General features: G+C 38.4%; 2 protein-coding genes across 2 annotated transcripts; both read left to right on the top strand.

Annotated features, from left to right (window-relative positions):
* The first annotated feature begins 7358 nt into the window (after positions 1-7358).
* LOC138933584 (uncharacterized) lies at positions 7359-7901 on the top strand. The gene has a single exon (XM_070296405.1). The coding sequence runs from the start codon at positions 7359-7361 to the stop codon at positions 7899-7901; it is 543 nt and encodes a 180-aa protein (XP_070152506.1).
* Positions 7902-7994: 93 nt separating this feature from the next.
* Positions 7995-8855, top strand: LOC138933583 (uncharacterized). Its single transcript, XM_070296403.1, has 2 exons — positions 7995-8222; positions 8319-8855. The coding sequence occupies exons 1-2, from the start codon at positions 7995-7997 to the stop codon at positions 8853-8855; spliced, it is 765 nt and encodes a 254-aa protein (XP_070152504.1).
* The last annotated feature ends 3100 nt before the right edge of the window (positions 8856-11955 follow it).

Raw genomic sequence — 11955 nt, 5'->3', positions numbered from 1 at the left:
AAAGTAGATATGTAAAATATATTATTTCTATATAAGACATGAATAAAATGTGGTACAATAGGGCTCCAGGCAAAGATCCATGTAATAAAAAAATCTAACGCGCCATTAGTGGAACCTCATGGGTGGTATGGAAGTCCATTCACTCTTTGTTCTTATATTATTGTAATATTTATAATCTTACACAAACACATATTTGTGTAAATAATTAATAAAGTAATTATTAAAGTAATATAAAGTAATTAAAAAATTGCATATGTCCTTATATGTAAATATATTACTTTTACTATATCACAATAAAACTTATAAACTATAGCCAATGCTATACTAATATAGCAAATAAAAAAACAAAAAAAAATATTTTATATATATATACATATATGCATAATAAAAAGTTCACGAGTCAGAAAAACATTTAACGCTATCGTATGTAATAAGCCAAGCAATCAACATTGCTTTTGGCTACGTTCCAATATTCAGTGCCAGTACTGAAAATCTATAGTCCACGTCATGTGCACTATAGATTTTCAGTACTGGCAGTGAATATCGGAACGCAACCATCGTTGCCAGTTCGGTAGAAAGTGAGAAGAAGACGGAAATATATGTCTGTTCTTCTTTACTCTCCGAAACTAACCGAAGCGCAGAGCGCACATGTACGCGGTTCGCGCTTGTGTGCGTTATCCCCTCCATTGCTGAGCCGTGAGCCGCGGGACCTGTTTCTGGTCACACTGGTGTAACCTAATATGTATATTTACCAAAACTTTTTTGGGGTTGAACTTTAAGATAGCAGAAAATCGAATTTCAGTAAATATTCGGATTAACTTATACCTCACGAATCATTTTAATTTTTACGTATATTGTAAAAAATATATTTCTAAGTAATAGATGGTTTGAATTTTGTGGCGGTCTTGTCTGATTTCAGAAATATGCGATTTTGAAGTATTGTAAAAATAATATTCTAAGAAAATGGGATTTAGCCTCAATGATCTTGATATAGTTCAACTTTATTATAAAATAAATGCGTGGGCGGGAGAAAAGCTCTGCCTCTCCCCTTGCAACCCCACCTTAAAAAAGTATAACTTAATCCAACTTATATCCGTGAAGTGATTATTATTTTAGGTAAATATGCATAAAAGATTACACCTCACTGATTTTATCGCCACTTAAATATTGTAGGGAAGGTTCTTCTGAATAATTCACCGCAAGAAAAAGTGGAGGAAAGTATTTGTTTAAAAGATATGACAAATTAAAGTTTGTGTATGGTGTAATAATTTGTTATTTTTTTTATTGAAAAAGGTTTACAACTTTAACGCGTGGGCGGAGGAAGGGCGGAAACCCTCCCCCTGCATCCCCATCCCGAAAAAATCTAATCTAATCCAACCCATGTCCCAGGGATGAATTATTTTTTAAAATAAGGTAAATATGCATAAAAGGTTACATCTCACCGATTTTGATAACCGAACCGTTTCGATCTCTCCGTCATGCGAATGAACGATGCTAGTTTGCCGAACAGAAGATGTGGGAACATCGTTGCCGAACAAAAAGATAACCCGTAGGATAACGTGCCGGGTAGGAATTGTAGGATTTTAAGAAATCCGCATGTGCTGTGATGGAAATCTGTATATAACACTGTAACTACAGAGCCGTTACTAAAACCTCGCGGACATGCACCACCGTCCGTAACGAGGCTGGCACTTAGCGCCATCTTAATTCATGCCCCAAACGCAATTTCCCCCGTGCCGCCGTTGCAATGGCATTCTCACTACGCGATGCGGGAGAGCGTGGAAAAACCCCCGGCCGGATATATAAACCGGCTCGGCACAGCACACAATACCAATCCTAGTCCCGATCAGTGATCCAAGTTTTGCGTTTTGTGCCCGCTGTCAACGCGTGTGGAGGGGATACGTACACAAACGTAAACCGTATACATGTAATGAGCAGAGAGTTCTGCGCATTGCATATAGACGGTAGCATCTCCCGAACCCTGATACCGACGAGCCGATCCGTGGCATCGGAAAAGGCGTACCGTTACAAAGGCGTTACCGTTACGGAAATCGAAAATTGGGCGCCAAATAAAATCTCTCTCAATTCGCGAAGTGTGATAAGATTATTCCGAACACGAAATATATCGAATCCCGCCAAGGGCTGGCTATTCGCCTAATGATAGAGGGGCAGAACAAGTGTTGTATTAACGCGATTAGTAAACAAGAGGCGACAAACACAGGAGCAACAAATACAAACTGAAACTAAAGACGTGAAATGGAGTAAAGAAAATAAGTTTATTATAATGGACGGAGCCGAGGCTCTTCAAGAGTAATAATAATAATGATGACCGCGCAGTTATTTGGCTGCGGTAAAGATGCGAGTGCGAGACTGGGTATTAGACACAAGATGCGAAACCCCGAAAGACGTATACTAATGTCGACTCGTTATGTCGGCCGCACTCTTCTCTTGGCGTTAAATACGCCTCGCACCGCGGAGATTATACGTTTCAACTTTAATTCGGGCGATTCGGGCGATTGCCCATTCCGAATCTCGATATCAGCCATTTAAAGGCGGCCATTATCATGGCTCTCCTATACCACTTATACTGAACGGAAAGAGAGAATCCGCGTTTCGATTAGTTGTGTGGCGGTTCGAGAAACCACCACAATAACGCGCGAACTACCCGGTAGACGCGCGAACGAATTCTCACGCGCGGAGCACGTGAAACCCGCGCGCGAGCACCGCGCGAGCCACGAAGACTTGCCGTGAGGCGGCCACGAGCGGGAGTCGGCGCCAGCAAGTGAAATCCAGTGAGTGGGGTTTATAAGACGGCGTACGGCGAGAAGATTTTGATTCGCGGCTCGCTCTGACTGCGGAAAGGACCTCCTGCCCGATAGTCAGTCCGAACTTACGAAGTCTTTTGGGTATAGCGACAGCCTACGCTGCCTCCGGTATTACCGCAGGACCTGAGCCTTCCTCGACCGCAGCTGCCTCCCACTTCACCCGGGACTAGACGGCAGCCAACCTGTGAGGAAGAAAGGACTCTAGGATCTACAGGCGACCGAGTGTGCACGGACTACCGAGAGTGGAGACTACATCGGATAGAGCTGACGCCGGTGCAATACACCCGACCTCCACGTTTCTTCCTAAGCCAGTGGGACGTCCGGGTACGACGCTACACGTCACCCTCAACGCCGTGGGGCCTGCCGCCATTGCTCTTATCACCGCTTGCAGCCTCGCCGATCCTACATCGAGATTGCGGAACTCAATCGCAGCCGGCCACACGAGTGCACAGGGGTACGCAGTACCAGCCCCTGACGCAGGCTGACAACTCCTCACAATCGGACAGCGAATCGGGAAGCCAGCATACGTGACACGGCCACGCAGACGGAGGCAGCTTGCGAGGAACGCTGCTACACGCCACCCGGGATTCCACCAGCGCTTCGGCACGCTCTCGTGCCCGCGCTCTCATACATTGGTTCCCTCCAAATAACCCGAACTGAGCCACGTATCACTTGGCAGGAACGCCCTCAGCGTTAGCTCGTAAACGGCCCTTTTCAGGGCCATCTAAACTTAGTAACTTAAGAACTGTAAATATACTGTAAATATATTTTTATCGTTGACACTTAGAAAAGAAGTCCCGTGATTGACTGCACCTCTGTACGCTCGACCTATCCCTCGCGCCATCTTCCAAAGACGAACACGCCTCTATATACCCACAGTTGTATTTAAGAGTGAAATATGCATACATTAATGTTTGCGTACATTAGGGTAAGTTGAAGTAAGCCGGCCAAGGTATCCTATTAGCGGCACGTAGACGGTATCATTACGTAGTCAGTTATAAGCTTCATGTGTCCTGTCTTTATATAAGTCCGTGCCCACTATTATTACTTAACTATTATTACGCAATTTATTACTAACATGCAGTTCGCGAAACACGCACATTTGAAAGACATATACAACGCTCAACGCACGGAATCCGTACGATAATCGCGAGAGAAGCTCTTACCGAACGCGCACACAATTTCTAGACGCGACGATTAACAAACAAAGAAAAAAAGACATACTTTACGCGATCGACACTCACACTAAACCGACAGACATACGATACGAACGAGACTTACGCTCTAAACGAGAACCGACGCATGTGCAATATACGGAATACGGATCTCCAGAAAAACAATATACGGTTTATTAAACACGATGTCAACATCTCAATCTGCAGAAACCGTTACTCTGAAGATTCCGGAGCTCGAATCACTTCACGTGGCCGTAACGCAAAAATTACATCAAAGACTAGGGCATAGCCGGTGCACAAAAATACTATTTCACGGCGACGACGAAAAAACGATACAATCCCGGAGCGTAGTAATCTGCTTGAAGATAACTTCACTGGTACCTAAGCAGTGATGCCAGAATTGAGACACGAGCAACATGCAACCGAGATGGAAGGGATAACACACATAAGCGCAAACAGCGTATGTGTGAGCTCGGCGCTTCGGCTAACTTCGGATAACAGAAGAGGATAGATATACTGTTTTCTGTCTCTCTCCTTCCTACCGAGCCGGTAACGGTACGAACAATGAGCGACGTCCGTCATCGGTTAATGATATGTAATAATAATGTTGAAAAAATAAAATAAAAAGTATCTTGTCTTTAAAAGACATCACACTTGTAAAAAACAAGTATGTAAAATATATCTTGTCTGTAAAAGACATCACATTTTTAAAATACAAGTGTGTAAAAAATATCTTGTCTGTAAAAAACATCATACTTGTAAATGAAAAATACAATATAATATATAACATACAGTGATATAATAGGGCTCCAGGCGAAGGTCCACTTTAAAAAACCGAACGCATTATTGGTGATATCCCATAGATGGTGCGGAAAAGCACCATTCATTATCTAAAGCCATCCTAAATACATAATATTAATCAATATATAATATCTAATCAAATATGTATTTTAGAAAATTAGATTTTTTGTTATATAAAAATCAATTAATTTCATTTAAATACATGAGCGATTTACTAATTTCTTTGTTAGATGATGTATTTTCTCGCATTTTTACGAATAATTCAAATATTCAAACGAATATAAAGTCTGCAAGGTTTGGCTAGTAATATGAGATTTAAAGCGTAGTAATGTTCAATCAGTTTAATTTCTGATTATATCTGATATAAGCCCAACACAAGATTCAGAATATTAAACTGATTGAATTCAGCACGATAAATATTCGTAAACTGTTTGTTTGAAGCACAAAAAGTAGGAGCTTAATTCTCATATAAATTATATATCTCGAGTTGTATAAATGAAATTTGTAACTATTTCCAAAATTTATTATTTATTTTATTAAGTTAAACCCCAATGGTTTGCAAATAAATTTCCAATTGCAAATATTATTTCTTCAATTTAAAAATATATTTACAGCCTTTTGATATTATATATTTATACCAGAGTTATAAGAAAATACATTATTACATTAAAACAATACTGCTTTAATTATTATATATTTTTTTATTTAAATACATAAAAGTGCTCACATCCCACTGAGAAATACCGATCGGAAAAACGTGTATTAGATGTCTATTAGATGTCTATAAACATCTATAGATATCTAATAGCCGTCTTTTCGACCTATAATTTCTTACTGGGATAATATATATATATTTTTATTCTTTCAGTATATTATTAACAAAAATTATTTGATTTGTTCTAACAATATTTATTTTTTATCTTTGTATAATTTCTTTTCATTTAAATATTTTTTAATAATTTAGATATTGTTTTTGATAAGAAAAATATATTTAATATTTATTATATTTACTAAATCAGTGCTGGGATTTACTTGTAACTTTCGGCCGGATTTCTTGACTCACGCTTACTGCTCCCCTCTTACTCCTCGGGTCTTAGCAACGCAGCGCCGAACGCATGTAACTAAGGAGCGCGTTACTTAATCTCAGGAACGTGTGTATCATAAATGTAATAGTGCAATACTCTAGTAGCAAAAGTTCTTATTAAAATTTGATATTTTACGCGGAAGGAAGGGCTTATTGAAAGCTTAGCGCCGTAATCATTGCGCGATTATAATTTGTTTGATATGTTTATTGAAACTTTCGGTCCAAGGGTTTGAACCTTCTTCAGCATCTATTACAAATATGATTAACAATATATATGTTATACATGTATCAATTCTTACAATTATAAATGCAAACAATTTTAACGTACGTGGTGTGCGTATGTCGCTGGCGCCCAGTAATCCTGTCGACTCACTTAATTTGGTCTTTTTTACGGTCCCTGCCATGTATGACTTATTTCAAAGGGTTTATGTTGTTCGTAACCATGCTGCATTGGTCGTACAGATCACCGCGAGCCACGAGATTCAAGACGTAACTGTTATTTTGTTGACATCGATGATTTACATTGTCTATATTGTTGACTTGTTGTGTTGTTTGTTTGTAAGTCGACTAATGTTTATTAAAATTCAAATCTATCTGACGGATATTTCTTATATTAGTGTATCGTTATGCCTAATTATATAAACGAGAGTATTTTAACAAACAATTAAAACCACGCACAACTAATTAGAGTTCTGATATTAAATAAATTAATTTAAGTCGAGTGACGTAAAATAAATAAATTAGTTTAGAATTATGTTTGTAATTAAATAAAGTTAAAGTCGTATGAAATAAAATAAAATCAAATTAATTTAGAGTTATGATTTTAAATAAATTAAGTTGAGTCATATGAGGTAAAATAAATAAAATAATTTAAAATTATGTTTTAAATAAATAAGTTAAAGTCGTATGAAGTGAAATATATGAGTTAATTTAGACTTGAGATATTTAAATAAATTAAGTCGTGTGAAATAAAATTAATGACTTGGGTGGAGTATAATATTGGAAAGGTATCCATCAAAACGATTTAAATTTTTGGTAGATTCTCCACCAGCGTGAGGTATGCGTAATGTAGATTCTCCGTATCGTTTTGTAAATTAAGACTATCAGTTTGTCTTGTAATGAATATCATCTCCGACATCAAGCGCTTGCCATATATGCGTTCTTCATCTAACACCTCCACTTCATCCCATACGAACTCATGTTTATCGAGCCTGTGATCCGTGATGACCGAATGTTGTGCAGTGTTTTTTCTAATGTGGTTCTTATGTTCGGCGATTCTAGTTTTCAGGAGTCTATTTGTTTGTCCAACGTACGAGGCAGTCCTTGCATGTTATTTTGTAGACGACGTTGTTACGCATTTCGTTGTGTAATATGTCCTTCTGTACACGGATGAATTTTTTCAGTTTGTTTAAGCGCGTATAAGATATTTTGGTTTGCAAGTCACGGACCACGAGTGAGTTTATCACAAACAAGATGTACAAAAAACTCAATTGCACAGATGGTGTATTATCGAGAACCTACGGTGTGCCAAAAATTCACAAAACGGGCCATCCACTCCGAGTGATTGTGTCGTCGACTAATACCCCGTTGTACGAGCTGGCTGCATTCTTACACAATACGATAAACAGCTCCATACCGACAACCAGCAGCCACATAAACAATAGCTTCCAACTAGTTGAGAAATTAAAGAACAAATACATACACGAAAACATTGAATTAATTTCCTTAGATGTGGTTTTATTGTTCACGAACGTCCCAATAGATCTTGCCATGGACAGCATTAACAACAGATGTAATCACATCAATGATAATTGCAATATCCCTCGCGACGAATTTCTCAATGCAATCAGATTCGTTCTGGACTTAACATTCTTCACGTTCAGTGACGTCATTTACCGTCAAACTTTTGGCATACCAATGGGCTCTCCTCTCTCTCCGATTATAGCCGACATTACGCTACAATCTGGAGATGAGGGCGATCGAGATTCTACCTATTTCATTACCATTTTACTATAGATATGTAGACGACGTCATGTTGGCTGCTCCCCCCTCCACGTTCAGCGCCATATGCAAACGTTTAACTCATTTCATTCTAGACTGCAGTTCACTATGGAGGAGGGAGCAGACAACAGACTGAACCTTTTGGACACAACCATTATTTTAGAAAACAATATTATCAACTTTGACTGGTATCACAAACCTACATATTCAGACAGATACTTAAACTTTGAGTCTCGACACCCTCTCTGCCAGAAAAAAGGCACTGCCATAAACCTCATCGATAGATCCTTCCGGCTTTCCCACTCGCGCTTCCACCAAAATAACGTCGAACTCGTAGTGAATATCTTACTCAAAAACGGGTATCCATTGTCTTTTATTTTTTCCACATTACAAGAACACATAAAAACACTAATTATAACAAACAACAAATAGATTGACACAACTCAAACTACGATTCCAATAGATAGTACAAGCAACAATCGCACACATTATTTTAACATCCCGTACATTCCATTATTCTCTGAACAATTCCAGCCTGTGATCCGTGACTTGCAAACCAAAATATCTTATACAGGCTTAAACAAACTGAAAAAATTCATCCGTGTACAGAACGACATATTACACAACGAAATGCGTAACAACGTCGTCTACAAAATAACATGCAAGGACTGCAACGCCTCGTATGTTGGACAAACAAATAGACTCCTGAAAACTAGAATCGCCGAACATAAGAACCACATTAGAAAAAACACTGCACAACATTCGGTCATCACGGATCACAGGCTCGATAAACATGAGTTCGCATGGGATGAAGTGGAGGTGTTAGATGAAGAACGCATATATGGCAAGCGCTTGATGTCGGAGATGATATTCATTACAAGACAAACTAATAGTCTTAATTTACAAAACGATACGGAGAATCTACATTACGCATACCTCACGCTGGTGGAGAATCTACCAAAAATTTAAATCGTTTTGATGGATATCTTTCCAATATTATACTCCACCCAATTCATTAATTTTATTTCACACGACTTAATTTATTTAAATATCTCAAGTCTAAATTAACTCATATATTTCACTTTATACGACTTTAACTTATTTATTTAAAACATAATTCTAAATTATTTTATTTATTTTACCTCATATGACTCAACTTAATTTATTTAAAATCATAACTCTAAATTAATTTGATTTTATTTTATTTCATACGACTTTAACTTTATTTAATTAGAAACATAATTCTAAACTAATTTATTTATTTTACGTCACTCGACTTAAATTAATTTATTTAATATCAGAACTCTAATTAAGTTGTGCGTGGTTTCAATTGTTTGTTAAAATACTCTCGTTTACATAATTAGGCATAACGGTACACTAATATAAGAAATATCCGTCAGATAGGTTTGAATTTTAATAAATATTAGTCGACTTACAAACAAACAACACGCGAAATCAATATAGACAATGTAAATCATCGATGTCAACAAAATAACAGTTACGTCTTGAATCTCGTGGCTCGCGGTGATCTGTACGACCAATGCAGCACGGTTACGAACAACATAAACCCTTTGAAATAAGTCATACATAGCAGGGACCGTAAAAAAGACCAAATTAAGTGAGTCGACAGGATTACTGGGCGCCAGCGACATACGCACACCACGTACGTTAAAATTGTTTGCATTTATAATTGTAAGAATTAATACATGTATAACATATATTGTTAATCATATTTGTAATAGATGCTGAAGAAGGTTCAAACCCTTGGACCGAAATGTTCAATAAACATATCAAACAAATTATAATCGCGCAATGATTACGGCGCTAAGCTATCAATAAGCCCTTCGTTCTGCGTTATACTTGGATATCAGAGCTTCATTTCACTAATTTTGATATTTTACTTTGTATTAATAATAAAAATAATTATTATTCTATTATTAATACAAAATAAAATATTAAATAGAAAATTTTAGTGAGAACTTTTGCTACTAGAGTATTGGGCTATTACATTGATGCGCACGTTCCTGAGACTAAGTGAAGCGCTCCTTAGTTACGAGCGTCCGGCGCTGCGTTGCTAAGACCCGAATAGTAAGAAGGGAGCAGTAGGCGTGAGTCAAGAAATCCGGCCGAAAGTTGCAAGTAAATCCCAACACTGTACTAAATAAATGTATTTTATTTAAGAAATTTAAAGATTTAAATATAAATAAAAATGTTATTAAAATTCACCGAATAAATAGTTTTCTGAAATAAAATAAAATTTTTTCTATCAAATTTTTTTTCTCGGTATGTGAAATTTTTTTTCTCAGAATATGAAATATTTAATATAATGTTTAATCTTCAAGTATTTTACTCAAATACTTTTATATACATACATTTAAAAAAAATTAAAGCAGAGTATTGTCTTAATATATAATGCATTTTCTCTTATAATTTTTATATAAATATATAATATCAAAAACGTGAAAAATCATTTAATTTATAACATATTAAAGAAGAAGATTGTAAGAAAACATTTAATACATAACACATTAATTGACTGCAAAAAAACATTTAACGCTGTCATGCATCAAGTTGCTCGCGTCTCAATTCTGGCATCACTGCGCCTGAGTCCTCGTTGGGGTGGTCTAAAGAGCCACTCACTAACGTAATCACAATCGCTTTTTCGCTAATTCATCTATTCTCGCTGAATGCTCGCGCCAATCTGCTTGGATTCTCGCGATCTAGAATCGATATCGCAGGGCCAGCCGTAGCTGCGCATACGAAGTGCGTATTATTGCAACCAATTATACACTACCACGCGCTGTAGGATGACACCCATTTAGACACGGAATGATTGGACACCGATCGAATGGACATCGCATTATGGGTCATTGCACGATTGGACACAGCATGACTGGACACGCGCACTGCACGATTAGACACCACACGATTGGACACCGCACAATTGGGCACCGCACGATTGAACACCGCACGATTGGACACCGCACAGGAGTGAGTTTCGATTGTGCCAAACGGACACAAATTCGATCGGACACAGACTCGATTGGACACTATCGAATATAGTCTCGAACAAACATAAATCTTATGGGAAATATTTTATTTCAGTGGAATACATATTGAGTTAAACTTTTGGTAATTGCGTGCGGTTTTAGCAAAAAAATCGATTTTACTAATTCAATCAGAAACGGAGTAATTATCTGGAATAAGGTCATTTCTGAATTTTGAAAAATATGATCGGATGTCCCGGTAAAACTTTTTGTTGTCACTCCAACAGTGATAATTAGTCGATGGAAACCATCCCCATCAATCCACCCCCCAAAAAAACCAAAAAATTCCAAAAATTACTAAAGCAAAGCGAGGTCCACCCTACAATTGTTGTGTGGATGGAAAAGTGTATGCGTGGATGCAGTGGGTTCCGCCCCCATTATGAGAGGCTCCATTTTTGGAAGATATAACTTAAACCAAACTTATTTCTGATTTAAAACTAAAATTTGGTTTGGGTTAGGTTATTTGTTCCGGAAGTGAAGCTTCTCCGTAGGGGAAGTGGAACCTATTGTGTCCACGCATATACTTTACAAAGCAAAGCGAGGTCCACCCCACAATCGTTGTGTAGATGGGAAAGTGTATGCGTGGACGCAGTGGGTTCCGCCCCCATTATGAGGGGCTCCATTTTCGGAAGATAACTTAAGCCAAACTTATTTCTGATTTAAAACTAAAATTTGGTTTGGATTAGAGTAGGATAGTAAGGCCGGTTTTGGATCAGTTTTACGTGAGTGTGAGAGAGAGGGTATCGTTGGGGAGTAAGAGAGAGAGATAGTTTCGGAGCAGTTTGTGGGTGCCCGAGGGATGGAGAGCGGGCTGGGCGGGTGCATGGGGGGGGTAAGTAGGGTGAGAGGGGAAGCGCGGTCGGGGGGAAGCGGTGGGTACGAGTCGCCGAGAGCGCTCGAGAGATGGCGTTCGGGGGTGGCGGTTCCTCCCGATTCGCGACCTCGACGCGACTCGCGCCCCTAGCGCGCGGTCCGCCGTCGCGATTCTTTAGGGGGGCGCTTCTAGCGCGCGATCCGCGAGC

Source organism: Polyergus mexicanus, unplaced genomic scaffold, assembly GCF_030449975.1.
Source record: "Polyergus mexicanus isolate NDT 795.1 unplaced genomic scaffold, iyPolMexi1.0 SCAF_5, whole genome shotgun sequence".
In the NCBI taxonomy this organism is placed as follows: Eukaryota; Metazoa; Arthropoda; class Insecta; order Hymenoptera; family Formicidae; genus Polyergus; species Polyergus mexicanus.
The sequence above is the reverse complement of the archived record's forward strand: the minus strand, read 5'-3'. Positions and strand labels throughout refer to the sequence as shown.